At 36.1% G+C, this 20847-nt stretch overlaps 1 protein-coding gene across 2 annotated transcripts in view; it reads left to right on the top strand.

The window, feature by feature from the left end:
- RALGPS1 (Ral GEF with PH domain and SH3 binding motif 1) overlaps positions 1–20847 on the top strand; it is a 133874-nt gene that overhangs the window by 88277 nt on the left and 24750 nt on the right. For both annotated transcript variants that reach the window (XM_064524021.1, XM_064524022.1), the window contains exons 11-13: positions 2968–3105; positions 4530–4623; positions 16111–16178. In XM_064524021.1, coding sequence (XP_064380091.1) covers positions 2968–3105; positions 4530–4623; positions 16111–16178 — 300 coding nt within the window. The remainder of the gene's footprint in view (positions 1–2967; positions 3106–4529; positions 4624–16110; positions 16179–20847) is intronic.

Raw genomic sequence — 20847 nt, forward strand, 5'->3', positions numbered from 1 at the left:
GCCAAAGTACTCTGGGAGGAATGTGTTGCTTAGATGTGTTCCATGCAATTCATTGAGGTGGTTTTATGTCCCTTTTAAAAAATTACACTTGACTAGCTTATTGTATTTCCTGTTGTTTTAATAGCTGGAATTTATCAAGACAGTTTAACATGATAAAGCTGCAAGAGTGTAACCGAGCCAGCTAGCTATTTTTCTGAAATTGTAGAGTGTTCTTTTCAAGGCAAGGCAAGAAAACATGGGGAAAATGTCATCAATTATAAACATGCTTAAAAAAGAAAATGGAAAATTTAATATGGAAGTATGGCAGACTTTTATGCTGCACAAGTTATTTTCCTGCCCTACAGAATGTTCCTTTTTTTTGTTATGCAACGAAGAATCACTGACTTTGCCACGCAGCTCATAAAATAGTTTAGGAATATATTAAATTAAAATTCTGCCTTTTAGCTGACCCTAAATGTCTGAGGGATCCTTTAAAGAAAGATCAGACTTAGTTAATGTTTTTGATGCTATAGTAATAGCTGCAGTGATCACCAAGTAAAGCAGTGATTTCTGTTCAGTCTATTTGAATACAGCATTCACAGCAGGCTCAGTACATTTTGTACAGCATTTTCTCAATGCATTCATTAAGGGTTTCCCTTCCAGCATCACTGAGGTCAGAGAGAGTGAGTGGTGCAATGACATCTCAGACTTGGAGACTATGCCATTTATCTTTTTAGCTGAACTAGAGAGTCAAAAAATACAGAGCAGCACTTAACCAGGCAAAGATTTCTGCGATGCTTGGATTTCTACTGCACAGGTTTTTACAGAGCATTTTCTGAATACTGGCTTATAGTGAAAAATATTAATTAAGCATTATATCACTCTTGCTTTTGAAAGGTACTGCATTTCACAACTCTTCCTCTCAAATCTATGGATAAAAGAATTATCTCTGTCAAATTAAGAATTTGGGATTTTAGATTTCAGGAGCATCAGATTGGCTTCAACAGAGGTGGAAGAGCAAGTAGCACTAGAATATCAGATCTGTTAGAGCTCCTGATAAGTAGGTATTGGGAGTGAAAGTCCCAAGACTTGGACAGTCTATAATAACACCCGTTCTGAGTGCAATAAGCGTAAACAAAAATCTTTTCTTTAATGGGCATTTTATTTTTGGCTGCTTGCTAACTTAAGAGGAGCTGAAAACTTATTTTGTATGTGATTTCAGAGCTGGAGTGACAGCTATAAGTTTGCAATGCTTTTGCATTCAGCACTTACATAGATGGTACAAAGACATTCCTGAAAAGCAGTGGATGGTTTTAGAAAGCGTAAAATGCTTCAGGTTCCACTCTTTCTGGAAAGCTGCACAGACAGACTTTGTGTCTGAGACAATCCTGCCACTTCTCTGAGATGCTGTGAACTTTTGTGCAGTTGTTATAGATTGCAAGACAGTTCTGCAGAATCATAATTTTATCACACACTCCTGAGGAAGAGTTCAGTCCCTTTTTACCTACATTATTCAATGATTATTTGTGTCAATGCAAAGATAAAATGTCACCAGGTAAAATTCTAATTCTCCTTTAATAAAGATACCATTATACTGCTGTAGAAAGATCTTAGAGAGTTTATAAATGTGCTGCATTTTCAGGGACATTTCTCTCATCAGTCTTCTTTTCTGGATTTACTCCTCCTCCTTTTCATTTAAGAGCCTTCAGTAAGTTACTGAAGTAAATATATGAGCCTTGCATTATGCTTTCAGAGTAGCTTTCTTGAATGTTGCAAGACTGTGTTGCAGAACTAAAAGTAAGATGCTTGCCATTATATTTCAGGTTTCCAAAATTCAAAACTAAAACTTTCCATGCGATCTCCCTGCTGTTTCATTTTTCTCAAACTTGATGATTGCACGTTGTGTATACTTCATAGTCAGTACTTTTCCTTCATTTGTGATGGCTTTCTAACTGTCCCAGCACAGTAAAAGAAGCCCACTACAAAGCATAATGGCATGCATGAAAGTGAGATTACGTGTGCTGATAAATGCAGTCAGGTACCATGCAAGAAATTTTATGCAGTATGGTGAATTTATTTCGGTCTTAAGCCTGCCTTTTTCCTACTTATACAATTCATAAAGGTAAAAGTACCATACGACAAAGACTAACTCTGCCGGGTACCTGCCTACCAAATATTTGCATACAGGTACATTTTCAGTGATGAAGCTAGCTGCATCATCTTGCCACAGCCTACTTCTGTGTATAGTATGCTTCGATCCCACCTAAGAAGAGCATTTGATCTAGTCTGCCAATGCTTTGGAAATCTTTTTGGCTGAAAAGAGCAATTCAAATGAGAACAATCAGCATTTTTGGCAACTGCAATAATCACCATCTTCCTGTGTTTGCTAAAAAAAAATCCAGGGCCTAGGCAAAGTAATTATGCCATTTTTTTTGATCAAGAATTTAATAAATAAAAATCTTTTTGCTTATCCTTTTTTAAATGATCACATAATCAAAGCCTAAATATAATTCCATTTTGTCTTTTAGCAAATGCAGCCTGGAACCTCAGCCAAAACATGTAATACTATCTTAATGTAGTAAATAGTGGCAGACCTAAAAGGCACTACCGTGCAGTGCAAAACTGTTCACTGTAGCCAGATACTGTTGTACTTGCTCTCAGCTTCATGCAGATTACCTTTCCTGTCATCAGTGGCTCATGGCAGCTGTTACTCTTACTTTTTTTAGTGTCACCGTTATCATCCTGCAAATTCTTCATAGTAGGCCTATATCAATGTGCATGATCAAAATCTGTTCTGTTCTTTTTTAAGAGTCATAGAATTAAAATACTAGTTAAGAATTGAAAATACAAGACCCAATCTTTCCTTTGTTTTATGGGATCAGCCCACAATGGTGGTCAGTGGTTACTGGCTGTTTTGTTCATTAACAGTGACAGAACTGTTTCTGTAGGAACACCAGGTCACCTGGTTGATTTGTTTGTTTGTTTCAGGAATTTATCTCTTAGATTTAATCTACATTGATTCTGCATATCCCGCTTCAGGCAGCATCATGGAGAATGAACAAAGATCCAATCAAATGAACAATATTCTCCGAATAATAGCTGATCTGCAAGTCTCCTGTAACTACGGTTGGTAAATTTTTTTACACCTATTCAGTCTTAACTGAAATTTCTCTAATAGAATAATGTGATAACAGGTTTCTGCCCTGTGTAAAGGCAACACAAGAGGTTAACATTAGTAGAGCTGGACACTACTAAATGATTTAGCTTCCATCACTGTGCAGTTTTAGCCTTACTTGCAAATTAGGCAGATGAATATGTGTTCTAAATTCTGAGAGCTGCAATAGACGTTGTACAAAGTTTACTAGAACAGTGTAAGTACATATGGAATAGAAATGTCATATTTTTGAGTACAGCTATTGCATTTGGTTTATGTTCTGTTTCCACCAGAGGCAGTGAGAGAGAATTATCTTAAGATCCTTTCCTTTCCTTTCCTTTGCGGTAGATGCAATGTCTTTGGAGTGTACAGTGATAATTTCATTATCATTTCATTGAAATTAGTTGTGTGTGATTCAGTATGCCAGGCCTTGTCCTTGTCAACTTCAATGTCATAAATATTCATCTGTTTAGTCAGTTGTTGCAAAGTTGAAATGTAAGGAAAGAAGGAAGATTATTTTGTCAATAGATTTAGAGTGTCAGTGGAATTTCAGTTGTCAAAGAAATGACAGAATCAGTAAGTATTGCATCTTATTTTGCTTTTTCTGGTTTGTACTAGTTTATTCACAGAAACAAACATATATAAATATATATGTATATGTGTGTGTGTGTGTATAGATATATATATATATACACATATGTACAGCCTCTTCATTTATCAGCATTTAAAGCTAGGGATGCGGCATAATAGTATATGATTCTGCAGAGCTAGATTATTCGGGTATCATGTTCTTATTGTGACTTTTGCTTTGTCTTTGACCACTTTAAATGACAAAAAAACTCATTAATTCACTGACTATTCCTTTTGTCAGTCATGGCAACTTTCTGTATTGGTATGCATTAATTTTTAATGCTTTTTTTAAAAATCTGAAGGAAAATTAAAACATGACCTTGATTGAAGAAACAATCTTCAGGAATAATGGGTACCTTTAAAACATTTGGTTTTATGAGAGTTAAGCTAAGTCAGATACTACAACATGGCTGCATGCTTTGATTTTCGCCAAAGTAGTCGAAACAAACTTCAGGCAAGACTTGCACAATAATAACACTTTTCCACTTGTGAGCTGATAGCATGTAATAAATCCTCTAGCTTTCTTGGTGATAAAATTCATTTATGTTGTCTTTAACAACTGAGCATCAGTTTTGCTTGATCAAATCTTTAACGTCCTCATAACAGAGTCAAACAAAGTAGTATTTGTAGCCACTTTATTCTTCATGATGGTTTGCATTCTCTATTTCCATTAAGATAATCGTGAGAAGCAGAAGAAACTAAAGAACAATTTCATTTATTTTTGATGGTGTGCATATTCATCTTTTTATCTTTTAATATGCTACAGATCATCTTACAACACTACCCCATGTGCAGAAATATTTAAAGTCTGTCCGTTATATTGAAGAACTTCAGAAATTTGTGGAAGATGATAACTATAAGTAAGTATCATTCTTTTCCTCAGATTTGCACAATGTAATAGAAAGATCGCCTGTCTGTTGGTTTGATTAAAACACGAACAAAAAGCCTTTGACTGAAGGAGTTCTGGAGTTCTTAATACTTTTTTTTCATAGTTGATAATATCAAGATAATATCAAGACTCCTAATAAAATCCAGCATGACTATTATCCTTTATGACTCTAACCAGTTTTCTAAAATGCAAAAGTTAAAGGCAAAAGGAGGTGAAAATCTAGCCCTCATTCTGTTACACTATGGTTGTATTCTGGGAACTTTCTTCAGGAACCCTAAAACCACCGTTCTGACTTCATCTCTAAGGTGTCCAGGACTGGAAGGTAGTTATTCATATTTTTATTTGTTGAGCTTATGAAATGCTTACTAAAAAGGTGGAGAAATAACCAACCCACACAATGATATGAAATAGAAAGCATAGAGCACATTAGTCAATATGTGAATGTGCTCCAGTTAGAGGAGGTGATAATCCCTGGCCAATAATTCTGAAAGAACTAGCACATTAAATCATAGGTCTGGCAGCCAAGGTTTTAAATAACTCAACCAAGGCAGATGTGATGCTATATAATTAGAGACTGACAAATATAATACCTCTATTTAGGTAAGCAAAAGTAAAAGTAATCAAGGCAGCCAGAGGTTTGTTAATATGATGGTGGTATGCGAGATGTTTGGAAGAGGAAACTTTGTAATGAAATTCCTTAAAAAACAGTCTTATTACCAGTTTTACTAAATATTTCAGTTGAGAACCTTGTCTCAAAAGTTGCATGTACTTAGGCCATTTGCTGAAAAAACAATATTGGAAAGGATCATCAAAGTGGAAGATGATTGGGATATCACAAAGGAAGAACCAGATAGCCTGATGACTCAAATAATAATGACACAAAAATCAAAATGTTATGAATTTTTTCTAACAAGAATTTATGATATTGATCAGTAGATGTCTGTGTCACCAGTGAGATACAGCCATAAAAAGACAGATGCAGCCCTACTCTTTCAAATATGGCATTTCTAGCAAAAATTAAAAGAAATTGTTAATAATGCTTTAGTAGCAGTTCAGGAGGTGAACTAGGAGCTAGGTGAGCTAGGTTACTAGGAGGTAAGACCTCATGTGGAGTACTGTACACACTTCTGATCATCCCTACTCAGAGAAGATACAAAAAAATGCTGGTGTGATCAGGTAAATAAACAGTCTGTCTTGTAATGCAAGACTAAAAGAACTAGGCTTGTCTTTAGCCTAGAAGAGCAAAAGTTTAGGGAGTAGAACTGCTATGTATAACTATAATTGGGAGAGAATAGGGAGGGTAAAGAGCAATTTAAATTATAATGTTATCACAAGGATAAATGAATACAACAGTTGATAAGCTAAACATTTTCAAGTTGGTTTCTAACCAACAGAGTAACAGAACTCTGGAATGACTTCTTAATAGGAATACTGAGACAAATAAATAAATATATAATAATACATAAATACATAAATATTTTTTAGTTGAAACTTAATGAAATGAAGGCCATCATTAGGTGTCTGTGAAAGCAGAAGAGTGGAATCATTGAATCAGAAGTCTGTATTTTCCCTGTCTGGGAGTACCTGCTTAATTTTTACAGTTCTCAGTGTCATGCAGTTTCTACAGTGTCTCAGTGTGTCAGCACAAAGAATGAGCTACCCTAACTTCTCTACATTTTTCTGTAATTATAGCTGATGTTACTGTCATAGAGATGCAAAATTCTGCTGAGAAAGTTTGGGGAAAAAGTAGGGACAAAAAACACATTTGAGCACAGCATGCCTCAAGTGATTTACCTTTACTCTTTGCTTTTAAACATAAATGTAGTTGGTGATAACTCCAGCTGCCAGAGCTATTCAGCTTAGCTCTGGACCATTGTACATAAAGCACTATTGCTCAGTCAAACCTGTTGATATGGATTCTTGTGATAAATGTGTTTGCAACTTTGCTTTCCCCGAGGAAATGATTCTAAGGGTAAAACCATTCAGACATGACATTCTCTTGGAAGTGATACGAGAGTTGCACTGAGTATGATCAGGACATGCTTCAAATAGAGAGAAAAGCCTCCAAAATTTGTCCCCTTGCTTGGAGTAAACTCCATCAAAAGAAGCTAAACCAGCATTGGATTGTTCACTGCAAAAGATCATACTTGGCCGTGGTTTTGACAGGTTTGTGCCTTTGTGTCTGACTGATCACAGATATTAAGAACAGTAATATTTCTGTAGAAAGAAGACTGGAAAAAAAGAATATGTTTTCATGACGTTTTCATAATAAAATTTATTTGCTGCATAAAATCTGAATTACTACCAGGACGCTGATGCAGAATGCATTTGTCCTTCCTTTTTTCCATCTCATTACATTGGGTTTCACAAATGGAGGTGCATTATGCAACAGAAGCATATTGAACAGTTGCATTGAGCACAGCTTTGTAAAAAGGTCAGGCAGTGTAAGATTTGTATGAAGTATAGACTGCCATTTAAATCTCAGTATTAAGAATTTAATACATGATCGTTATTTACTTATTTCTAGCATGCTTCCATGCTTCATTAAAGTAGGGAACATAGAGCAAAGTTAAACTGAGTAGCAATTGGGAAAGATCAACAATGGTAATTCGTGTAGGCTTTACAACCCCTGGACTGGATGCAAGAGACTGGTCATGTTGCTTAATTTGACTTTTAGATGGACTTTCCTGATAATTCAGCAATGTTAACATTATATATACAATAGTTTTCATTAGTTCTAATATTTTTGTAAAAATGGATTAAACAAATGGTTTCTATAAATATTTAATACCATGACATAATAGTTGGAGAAACTAAAAGTCATGAGTAATTCCAGTGTAAATTTTTGAAAGCTATTTTAACTCCATCAGTGGTCTTGCTAATAATGCTGAAAGGTATTTGATGTATTTTAGAGATTGTGCAGTACTTTGATCCACTTATTTACGAGAATGAATATTCTGATCAAATTTACAAGTTTTTTTTTTTCTAAGCCTGACTATACAAGGCTTAGTTATAAGAGGTTTTAAAAGGTGGGAAAGGTTTGATTGTTAGCATAGTAAATTTAGCTGAAGTTTATAAGCATTGGTTTGTATTAGAAAATCTTGACCTTATTCTACCATGTTTGTTTCATCAGGAATAAAGCTTTATATCAAAGACAGTCTTCATCAAAACTTATCACGTCCATCCTTAAAGATCTTGAAGACCTCTGCTTCTCCTCTTCTGTCTTTCTATTTGAAAGAAGTTCATGGATTTTGTTTTGAACATTTGATTGCACATTTTCCCCTCAGTTCTCCCTAATGGGTCTTCAGTTTCCTAGCATTTTCTGGTGCCACGCCAGAAGAAACTGTAAGCCTTAAAAAGGCAAAGAGCACTAAGATTTTACAGTAGGAAAGAATCTCCTCTCTCTTTCTCTTTCCAGTGACGTGTCTTGTTGAGCCAGGAACAGCATTGGTATACTCTGAAGAGATCTGTGTTTGATCTTTGGCAGAAAGAATAGACCTATCTCAGTACCACGCTGTCAAAGAGAGGAGTTTAGACAGCTGCCCTAAAATGTATTGGCAAGATCCCAACACGTGTTTTACCAAATGAGGACCTCAATTACACTGGAAAGGAAAATTTGACAGTTACATAAACAAAGCTTTTCTCTTCAATTTTTTGTGCCAGTTCAATTGCTTGCATTAGGTTCCTGCTTGTCAGTAAGTAGGAACACTCCAGAAAACCTTTGACAGTGATGTCATATCCTAAAAATAATAGATTTGTTTTACTGATCCCATATGCTGTTCTCTGCACAAGTGGAAGAATTTAAATATTTGCTGGTTACAGAACTAAAGTGGCAAAAATAGGACCCAAAAGATCAGAATGCCTTCCAATTATACCAAAATGTATTGCTGCTCATCATTATCCCGGGGAATCACCGATAGTCACCAAGCTTCAGAGATACCATCAGGCAACTGCTGCAGGATCTTCTTCCTCCTCAAGGAGTTTAAGAAGTCATGCTTAGAAAACAAAGGAAGTCTGGGTGATACCTGGGTGACCTGAGAAAAATGCTTGTCCCCAGGTATGCAGTTTTTCCTGAGCTAGACAGCAGTATCCAAACATTGTGACGCCATAACCACATCCTTTTCGAACCTGCCATGTCTTGCAATGGTTCCAAAAGTATTGTGTTTGACCTTTCAGTATCATTAGGCCAGGCCTGGTATTCTCCGCAGCTGTTCTTGGTCCTTGATAAGACAAATAAGCATATTGTCTCCTTTCAAGTTCTTATTTCATCTCCCACCCCGTCCTTCCCTCAGAGTTATCTTACTGTAATCAAAGACAGTTTGAAAAACAGGGATGTAGCTAAGACTCTGTGCCTTGCTGACAGCCACAGAAAATTCCTGACCCAGAGTCCAAATTAAGATTTTTTTAGGGTTGTGGGGTTTTTTTGAGCCTTTAAGTTTAAAGAAGCAATCTTATTTTAGAGGGAATATCAGAATACAACCTAACCAAGACAAGGTGTTGCCATGCTCTTTCTCAGTTGTCTTGGACATCCTCATAGAACAGTTGTGAAACTGCAGAGTTTATACTCTCTGAAAAAGGAACAATAGTAGATGCCAAATGCCGTGACTTCAGAGGCTGTGATGAAGTTTGTCCTCAAGAGATCCCTGCTCTTTAGCAAAACAATTTTGCCTGCCAGTTTTTCAGCAGCATCCTCATGTGTCTACCTGCATTTTGAGCAATACAGTGTGGTCTCTGTTCAAAAGAGTAGCTTATGTTTGCTTCTTGGTTGCTATTTTGCTTATGGATCTTAGACTTATGTTAACATTTGTCATTGTATCTCACTGTTCAATTGCAGGTTTTCTGCGGGACATACTTTTAATCTCATCAAGGAATCAAACTTACTTGGCAAAATTTCCTTCCAGCATTTCTCTGTTTTAATTCTGTATCAAGTGAATCCTGTGTTAGATTCTCCATTATTTTTTCTGAGACTGATACCACACTAACCAGCCTGAAGATGGTTATCTAATTTACTGTTTTGAATATGACATCAGATTTGCTCCGTTTCAGTCTTCCAGAATTTCTCTAGTATTAAAGTTTTATTAAAAGACAGACTGAAGGTTTCCTTAGTCAACTGTTCTTAGAAAGCTGGGTATGAATTCTGCTTATTTAAAATTCTAGTAATTAACAGATACATGGCTGATAGTAGTAAATTTTATCTTCACACACTGAAGATTCCCTTTTCTGAGTTACAGAATCTCCTAGATTAGACTCTGGGGGTTAGATTTAACTCTACTTTGTTCCCAGTGGATAACATTACAATTTATTCCATTTAATTTCAAAACTAATAGGCATGCTACTTAAAACTGCTTTGAGGATTTCTAAAAACAGGCTGATTTCAATTTGCCTAAATGCCTTCAAAATCCATTTAAGTAGAATTAGTGTGAGAAGTAAAGAACCAATAAATGCTCTTTTGACATTTTATCAGAATATAGCAATTCTTGTACCTATCAGATGGCAACAAAATGCCTCCAGCTGCTGTTTTCAGACTGGGTGCGCTCGCTCTGTAAAATAATTTCTCAGAACAGCTTGTAAACATGTTAGATATCAGACATCGCTGCCAAAAATCATTGTCCTGTTGTTATTTTTTTTAGCCAGCTATTCTTTACCAGTTAAGATGAAAGACTTGGTTCAATTGATTAAACGTGTGCTTCAGTCTTTTCCTTAACTTTTACTTAGCAAAGCACTTAAGAGCATAATGAAATGTTTTCCTGAAACAAGGTATGTATGATTATAAGAAGTGTAAAGCATGTTTGTGAAACTCCCCCAGTAATGTTCCCTACACAATAATGCAATGCTATACTTTTGTGTGCTATATCTTGTGTCTCACTGGCACAGCCACCTATGAACTGGATTATGCATTCTGAATCCTGGAAGAACATAGCCTAATGTCAGACTAAACAATGGTACAAGTAATTTCCATGGATTTGTTGTATAATCTGCTTGATTACATTCCATAAGACTGGCTCTTGAGTCTCTTCAAGAGCTGCTCAGGACATGTTGTTAACTCCAGAAGAGATTGTATGTGTAAGAAATTCAGGATTTATCCCACCATAAATGAAAATGTGCCAAAGCCATTGAAACTGCTGCCAGTTCTCTCAGTACCAGAACAGTGCATCTACAGCATCAGCTCCAATATATGTATATTTTTAAATGGCCAATAGTTTATTTTTGTTTGGAACACAATAGTGATAGTTGGCCTGGAATTAAAATTTGTACTACACTGAAAAAGAGCCCCATATAATGATTCCAGTGTATGTACTATTGATTTAGACATAGGCTTGCAGAGTTTTGTGTTGACATACAATATTGACTAAAGCCAATGTGAAGACTGTTATTTGTATTACAGTGTTATCAGCACACATCTGGATTGGAATCTCATTCTGCAGATATTTTATATATATTTCTGTTCTTTAGAGCATATTAGGCAGAACTGTGCTATTGCAATGTACCAGTAAGATGATTTACATAAAAAGCAGTCCAAATTTAGATTCAGATAGGCAGGATGCTATAGAAAAGCATCCAAGAGAAATTAATATGTAATGAAAATGTTGCACTGACTCCTAACAATGATGGTTACATAAAAATATCAGCTGTACTGCTTTATTGCTAAAAGCTGTATTGCTTTTAGTCTTATGATACCAGGAACTGTATAGCAGGTACTTAAAGTATCAGTACTCATCACAATGAACCTTGGCCACAGTCCATCTTAAATAGGCCTCCCAGACAGCTACATTTATTGGACCTTTTCCACCAAGAATTATTGTCAAAGGCAGGGGTAGGGGAACACCTTTGCTGTTTGAGATTTCTACTGAGCCAGTTGCCATTTGGATCGATAGCTGTAGTTGTAGCTTGGCTATCTGATATCTGAAAAACATGGACAGCTGTGTTCCATAAGACATATTCAGGAACAATGAAATCCAGTGAGTGTTAAGTGCTGCACAGGTAGCCCAAAATGTTACAGGTATGTCCAACCAATTTTGCCACGTACAAATACTGGTCAGAAATGCCCTGAGCGGCAAGAGTTCAGGACTGTACTGCTTCCTTGTCTCAAGAAGGATGGATATGTTTCTTTCATCCTCCTTGTGGAACCTCTAAATTCCTTGCTTGTGCACAAGGATGCAAGTTCCCCTTTCCTCCCTCTTGTTGCCCCCTCACTGTCTGTTCTGCCTTTAGTCACTTGTTTAGTATTAGGAAAATGGAGCAAGTAGCCTTAGTGTCTTAGCAGTAGTTTCATCCTATCCTGGAGCGCGTACCCCATGAAACTAAACTGTATTCAAGACTGGCTACGTATTTTATTTTCTGCATTCTGTTAGCTTCCGCTTTCCACATTTATCAGGAAGGTTACTCTTACATGAGCTACAGAGTGGCACTCAGTAGTAGAGTCCCATTTAAGACTAGGTGGGATAGAGGTCCTGCTTACTTTATGGAGCATACCAGCCATAACGTGTTCCAGAAAATATTTTGGATATCAGCTTTTTTATTTATCAACATTTGTTTCTGTCACCGTTTTACCTTACAAGAACAAAACCCTGACATACTCTCTATATGCTTTTTTCTTTAAAAGCTGTTTGTCATAATTGCAAAGGTAAATTGGCAGTTCATGCCTTTTATTTTTTGCAGAGATTTTACTTTGAGTTCTTGCTTCACTGTAACTTGTTAATACTAATTCCTCAACTTGGGAATTTTAGTTTCTAAGGCACAGTTTCCCAGGTTGATGTCTAGGATCTGTCCTAGCATGTCTCTCAGCTGAACTCTTACTTTATAATTGTGGAATAGTGACATTTTTAATTTTTTCCTTCTTTGTCAGCACCTGGTGCTTGAACTAAAACCAGGTTTTCTAACCCTGGTAAAGCAAAGATTCTGTTTTTAGAATTTGTAATAGTGCTGTGATATTGAATGAATATAGTGACTCATAAGATGAATTTCTGATCATGTGCAGATGCAGACACAAAAAAGAGACTGCCTTCGTAAGAGTCATGAGTGATGTATTAGGCATGTTGGAACAAATGTAGTTTCTTACTTGTGGTATCATTGGGTGCAATGAGCTGGGAGAATATAATTTGGTCTGTGATGGATATGAATGACATATGTTGGTTATAAATACATTGAGTACTAAAGTCTGCACAGACCTATTGATAGGTCTATTTGTGAGTGCTATTTGGAAGACATGGCTTATACTGTTGGCATAGCTATATGCACATACATCCAGGTGAGAACAGATGGGCATGCATGTGCGTGCTTACAACCCTTGCCTCTCAATGGAAAATGCAGTGTCAGAGGAATTGCAAAAATGAATTTGGATGGTGACAAACAAGCCAAGACTAGTTGAAACTGTGCTGGCTGTCAGTATCTCTTCTTTGAAATAAAGATATTTTTGATTGTTTCCAGCCTTTTTAGTGTGAGAGAGAACAGGAGCTAAATTATATGCATTGGTATTTTGAAAGCATGTTGCAAAATTCTGGCATTGTTGAAGTCAGTGACCAAACTGTCAGAGACTTCAGAAGGGCTGACATTACACCTGCATGTTTTTCATTTAAAAAAAAAAAAAAAGAGAAGTTAGAATACACTTTGAATCTGAACAAAAAGATAACTGGCTTTATCGGTCTTTACATTTCATAAATACATGATCTGTGGGGAATGATGCAATCTCTTTTTATAGCACTGAAGTCTCACTACTTGCTCCGTCAGTGAACTTTTAAGTGGAGAACACATCACTGATGCTTGCTAGGTTGTATAATGATACCACGCCTCTTTCTAAAACTTTGTTAAAAACATAGGGTTGTTAAGTCTTTCTTCCTGCTGTATATTCCCATTTCTTCTGTACAAGACCATTTATAAGCAGAAATACTGTTGCTCAGGTAGTTGCATGGAACTTGATCCTATTTGGTTTTGTCAAATACTCTTGTCACTATATAAAGTATAAAACTGTCTTTGCCTCAAGAAAAAAGTTATAGTAGTTCTTGGCACTTTCCTCTTATGTAAAGATCTGTATAGAGTATTTCATCTGTGCTATGTTTCAAACATATAAGAGGTGTATCAGGACTTGGAACTTGATATATAGAAAGCTAATGAAGTTGATACAAAATGCAAGGTTGGACAAATGATATGTGGCTTCTTAAGATGTGTCAGGTAGTCCTGTCACTGTTACACTGAAAAATATCAGATTCTGTAAACAGATTTTTGAAATGATAGAAGGGACCTGGCTTAATAAGGAAGAATTTGTTCAGTATTCTCGAAAGTAACAGTCTAGTCTTTAAACCCTACATGTAGATTTAAACTCTAACGAAGGAAGAATATTTCAGGAGGAATGCATTACAAATCACACTATTATAAAGGGGAGAAGCTATTTGCTTGCACTGACTGAATTACAGTCAGATATCTTTGGGATGGGTTTATTAGATACATGTTTCCATGGTGAGCAAACAAGCAGTAGCTGTTGCCACAGTGAATTAATAAAATTGAGTGTAATTATTTTGGTAAAAGAGTATGTAAAAAGTTTCAGAGATGAATTCTGCAAAGCTGGCAGAAATTGGAAGAGAAGGAACAAATTTCAGACTCAGTACCTAGTCTGAGAACAGACACATGGAATTCAAATAATTAATGCTAATAAATAAACAGTTACAGAAAAATGTGCAGTTATCACCTGTAGCGAAAGAGAGATGACAGCTCCCTTGGACAGAGAGAAATAGAAAAAAGAGAGAAATTAGCAGTTGTGGAGCAGTGAAGGATTAGCAGGAGATGGATTGTCTTTGGTTCTGTTTGGAGAACAACAGTTACGTGAAACAAACTGAAATGAATATTCTGTTTTGCCTGAGTTCTTCCATTCCTCAGTTATGAGCCAATGCAATACAATGAGCTCAATACCCACATTTCCCAGCATTAACAAATAGCACAGTGTGTCAAGAGACACTAAAAAAAAAAAAAAAAAAGACCCTTCTGCACAAAAATTGAGCTCTCACTATGGGAACAATATACCTCTAATATAGTGAGGAACAGATCAGCCTCAAAAATGAATAAATAAATAACTACCATGGAAGGGATGTAACTGGAACATTTCTGCAGACGTGGAAGGTAAATTCACACACTAAGGCCCTATTTCCAGGAAAAGACTCCAGTAAAAACTCCACTCTTGCCATTTCTCCATACCAAAAGGAATTCCCATGTGATTAACATTTGAACCATGCGCTGAATTATATTACTGTTACTTCCTTGTTATTGGCTCCTAGGAGAGGCTTGTTGCCATTTCCTATTCACTGAAATCATCTTGATGGAAGAAAAAGATTGTCATCTTCACTGAAAAGGAATAATTCATTACCAACTTGAAGTGCATTACTTTGAATAGTTAAAAGAATTTAATAATAGCAAAAGCATATAAATTTTAAAATGCAGCAAAGGACATAGGTTTATTTAGCTAACTTTGCACTAAAAGATAGTTGTCGATATTGAAATACGGTGGAAAATGGATGAGACTGGGAGGCGTTTCCCATAAAATTCTGTGTATGTGAAGCAAAAGGTAATAAAGAAGGTGAAAATTAAGCCATATGTGATATTTTCAAATGCTGTCAGAGGATTCCCCCCCTGCTTTTCTGCGTTTTTAATTAAAGATGAAAGGATTTTCAATCGTGTTTGTATGAAGTGGAGTATAGCAGTCTGTAGCTTGAAATCCTCACAACTTGTATGGCTGTATGCCACTGTGCAGTGACAGCAGTTATTTCCTTTGATTCTCTTTGCCTCTTCCATTCAAATTGACTTAACATTTTAGTCATGCATACTTTTCCTCTTAAGCCAGTACAGAACAGAGGACCCATGACTGTGAAATTAAGAGTGTGCATGAACTTGAGAGGTGGCAGAAGTCATATGCACTGGAAGATCAAGACATGCATTGCAGTGCTTAGATAGGGAAACAGTAAGTGCAGCGTAAAAGACATGGAGCAAGGTAGGGGGATGTATAATATTACAGTTTTCTTCTAAGCATCTGCTGTTAAGCATTGTTCACTTTTCCCCTATTATGCTCCCGTTGTATAAGTCATAGTAACTAGTATTTCTAAATACCTATTTCTGATTGTACATTTCCACAATATAACAGAATGAATTCAGCTTTTCATGCACAGAGGAAAAAAGTGTTTATTAGGTTTCCGTCTACATTTACTAACTTCTGGAGTATTTTTTTTCAGGTGAAAGATTATATTAACTTACTACACTGATAGAAAATAAAAAATACCAATTTCAATTTCTGTTTTCATAGACTTTCCTCCCAATTTCTTTCTTGGAACTAACAGGCTTGTTTTGTTACATATTGAGATAAATAACTACACTTCCAATGAAGTAAACTTCCTGCATACCATTGCCACAGTAATTAATTTCTTCAGTTTATTTCTGCTTTTGTTGAGATAATTCATCTAAAATCTTGTTTTTACAGATTATCATTAAGAATTGAGCCAGGTAGCAGTTCTCCTCGACTGGTTTCCTCCAAAGAAGATCTTGCAGGTATAAAATTTACTTGAAATTTTGAATAAAAAAATAATTTTAGTTACAGAAATCCTTCACTGAAGTACACGAGCAAACCCGTAAGCTTTTTTGGAAGGATTAATCCATTTCAAAAATGTGTTTTTGTTGCAATTAGAAAGTTATCTTGTCAGAGTTATAGAAAGTTATACTGTCAGAGAACCAATACTTTTCCATGCATATGCCTAGTTTCGGAAAGTCCTTGGTCGGGAACACCAACCGCTCCTCTGATAGTTGTAAATGATCTAACTTTTATTGCAAATTTATATATGGCCAGCTTGTACTTGGGTTAGCATTGGTCTTTGTCTTGAATAATTCTTCTCCCTATATGATACTCCCTTTAAGATATTTTTAGAGGGAAATTATATCCCATATACCAGCATTCATTTAATTAGGCAAAACAAAGCCATTGATCTTAAGTGAATGAAAGCAATTTGATTTCAGAAGTAAGACTTCATTTGCCAGGATTGCAGATGAGGTGTGTGCTAGTTATTTGCCTAACTGTAGGAACAGGCTTATAGGTGGCAAAGAAAGCATTTTTGAGATCAGTCATTAGTAAGTTTCACAGTTTTAGTAGGTAGCATAAAACTTAGTGCATTTCTGTATCAAGATAAAAATCCAACTACAGCACAGTATGTCTGGCATTACTTCTGGGGATTGACCAGGGCAAGTTGCCAAGGTTGCCAGCATTTACTTCCAGGTCTTCCACCAACCTTGCTACCATTTAAGAGTCTACGGAGAGACTGTCATTCTCAGTAGTCGTGCTGTGTTCTTTGTTTTCCAGAAGCCAGACCACCAGTTCAGAAATACTATCCACAGCATGAATCATCAATAAAGATTGTTAACTTGTATATAAACAACTGCAGCCCGAGAGATAACTTAGTGTTTGTTAGCATTGGAACAGAAACTGGATTAGTTTTGTTTTTTTACAGATGTGTGCATTTTCATTAATATTTAACAATTGAAGAAAGAACTCTCTTTGAGTAAAAAGAAATCAAAGCAGTGAATAATAGAGGAAATTTTCCTTTAAGGTTTCTGTGTAAAGTAACACACAAAGTTGAGACAATTTCATTGTGTAAAGGGGGAGGACAAAAGATTTGTAATAGCATTGTAGCAACATCAAAACAAATACAGTATCATCCATAAGTTGACCAAAACACACATACTTGCTGTACGGACATAATTTATAAAATTAACTATTGTACTATAGTATCCAACCGTCTGTCTTTCATTCTCATTTAATTTGATGCACAGATCCAATCTTGTCCCTGCTGTTTGGAAGTAAGTAGAAGATGGTAGCCATGGCAGTATTCATTTGCTACATTTGTTGTGTCTAGTAAATCTATATGTTACCAGTGACTTGACAACATGGACATTTCATCTTTGTACTTTCTAATCTCCAGTTACCACCTTCCATATTACTTAGTAGAAATCACTGTATTCCAGTCAGATCTGTATACTGCAGTCAGTATACATGTTCTGAGGGAGCTTGGATATAACACACTGCTTTTCTTGACTTAACTGAACCTACACCAGGGATATTATTCAACGTGAAGTGATGTCGTAAAAGCGGAGCCTTGTTTTACCAAAACTAGGAAATATTTTTGATTAAAGGAACACTGTTGAGGTTGGTTGGCCCAAAATATGACCTTCGTTTTTTATTACGTATATATTTCCAGAAACCATGTCATTCTGTACAAGATGAGGGTTTGTGACGTGGGAGTGGTTGTTTGGAAAGCAAATTCTTCAAAACCTGCCCGCCTCTATTAATGATTTAATCATCAAATAACAAGACATTGTGTGCAGCTCAGCCCTCATGGACAAGCTGGTGTGTAACAAAGCATTGGTGAACAACTCTACAATAACATGTCGGTGTATGCATGCAGTGGAGCAGGGGGGAAGTGTATGGAAACAGTTTTGAATTTGTAAAGCTTTTTACTAGACAGTGAAACATTTTTAAGAAGCTATGTTTCATCTCATTTTTATCTGTAACCTTTTTCAGTGTTTTGGTTAGATTCATTACTTTTTGACATTCCCTTGAGCAGCTTCTCAATGCAATGCTAGGTTTACAAGTGAATTCTGAGCATGGCTGTATCACCTTTTCTAGTGTTTCATGGTTTTAGATTCTGTGATAGTTTCAGATTATGTCAAGAGTGGCTTTATTTTAGTAAGGTAACATTAAAAGAAGCTATGTTCCCCTGTATTGTAAATACAGATTGACATTTCCTCATCAGGCACAATAAGGTGCCTGATTATTCAGTTGTGTGGAACACCTATAGCTTTGAACAGTCTGTGGAGACTGCTGGTGATAGTGACACTGTACTGTTTTGCTAGTACACAGCACACTGCTAATCACTGTTTTAAAAAAACTGGCACATTCAGAAAAAAATTCAGTGACATGAACGCTGGCACTCTATTGTTAACCTCAGGTTCGGCTAAATAGTGGTATCTTAGGCTTGAAGTTGCGTTGTTACAGGGAACAGATAAAGCAAAGAAAGAGCTTAAAGTTCAATATATAAAAACAATATCTCACAGAGCAAGAGAGGTCATTCCCAAAAAGAGACTGGTATGTTAAAAGACCAACAAAAATAATTAAAAGGGCTGAAGAGATCAGTTTTAACAGAAAATTCAGGAACTAAGTCAATGAAAAGACAGTAAGTACTTCATTTAGAACGTTTGTAAGTTAAATGACAAAAACTACATAAACTTGTAATGGAAGGATTCACGTGAATGATCTGACTCATTTAGGAGGTTACTTTACCTTTTAACCACTAAAATAGATCACAATGAGTAATACTTCTCTATGAAATGCCTTCAAAGATTTCTTCTTATGGATGCATGTATAACTGGTGTTTGTTTAAAATCTTCTAGATATTAGTTGACAGCATTTTGGCTATAGACATCCTCTCTCCAGATATGGAAGTAGCGGTATAAAATTAGTACTTTTCGTATTTTGAACTCTTCTTCCACTTAAATGTTTATGCAGCAACTCTTCTTCATACTGCTTAGAGCCGAGTACTTGTGTCAGTGAGCAATGCCAGTTGCTGAGCACTGAATGCCTTATGTTGGCAGTAGTATTCTAAAACCTTGGTGAGAAAAGGAAGGAAGCGTTCATAACATTTGCTAATTACATTGTTTGCTTTACAAAGGAAGAAAAGCATAAGTATGTCTGCACACAAACTAAACAAACATCAAAATATATAAGATGTACTTACTACTATAGCAGCCATTATCTCAAAAGCTGTTCTATTTTAATTTCTTGTCCCAAATGGCCAATTTTGTGTCTCATTATGCTAAACCAAGTATGAATGGGGAAAAAAGAGTCCAGACCTCATCTGACAAGCTGTTTCATTTTATATTCAAAATGTCTTTTCTTCTCACCAAATGAGATAGAGACAGAAAGAGAGAGAAAGAAAGAAAGAAGAAGGAAGATACTAAATATGAAAGGAGAAAAATAAATACAGGTGCTCTTCCTCCATCTCCCAGCTCTGCATGTTAGCTGCTGTGAATACCTTTCTAAGTGTCAAATGGCCAGTCATTATAGAGGGAACTTCTTCCTGGCCTCAAGATTGTAGATTCCATTCCTGGAGTCAGCTACACATTTGATCTGGTCTTCAGTCCCAAAAGTTGTAAGGAAAAAAGAATAAAATCTGCAGAAATAATAACTTGGAAGAAAACATTTCTTCAGGAATTCCCTTTCCCGCCTGCCCCCCAATGCTCAGTACGGTTACTTGTTGGGCAAAATATAAGGAAATAGTTCACAGGGAGGAAATAGTTTTTAAGCTAGGTAAGTTCAAAAGTAGCTGTTAATTAATTAGCACTTTTTTTTATAGACATGGGAAGTTTGGTTTTGTTTTTATGAGGATTTTTTTAACTTGAAACTTAAAGCTAAGACATTGCATCTCATACGACTATCTCAAGTATTTGAAGCAGACATATGGGTGGGCTTTTGGGCTTTTTACTTTGGTATTGCTTACATTTAAATGCTTTACACTGAGGTTTTGATGCTAACATTCCATTAGGATGGTCGTGAAAGTTCCAACTTTGGACCTAGCTGCATAATTTGCGACCATCACCAATATTGTGTAATTCTTAATCGAGGGCTTAGACTTTATTAGAGCTGTAATGGAAGGCAATTAAAAATACAGTTCCAGAGCTGGAAACCTTGAAACTGTCTTGAGCAAGGCAAGTAATACGGCTTTATATAGCAGCGAGCTCAGCTGGAGTGGAGAAATCATGTCCAGGGCAATGTTCATATCTACTTGACTGAATATGTAATTTTATGGTATCTTGCAGTATTAGGAAAGGGTGAGCTTTACCCTCTGAATCTGCAGTGTTCACTACATGTTCTCTAAGGTTGTTCTGTTCAGAATGAGAATTAATATGACAACTAGAAACTGAGTCTTGAGTTATTCCTATTGCTCCATTTTTCTGTTAGTATTTCCTTTGAAGGCTAGACACACTTGCAGTCTGCTCTGTTTCTAGCTCAGCTGGAGAGTTCTCATCTATTGCCAGTTAGACAATGAATGCCACCAGCATTTCGTAATACCCACATCAATTTTTCAATGACCTGCATCTGTGACCTGCGTCTATGTGACTAAATGGAATCCAGTGTGCTTTATTCAAAATTAAATTAGTTCCTGAAGAAGGT

Source organism: Dromaius novaehollandiae, chromosome 20 (assembly GCF_036370855.1).
Source record: "Dromaius novaehollandiae isolate bDroNov1 chromosome 20, bDroNov1.hap1, whole genome shotgun sequence".
Taxonomy (NCBI): domain Eukaryota; kingdom Metazoa; phylum Chordata; class Aves; order Casuariiformes; family Dromaiidae; genus Dromaius; species Dromaius novaehollandiae.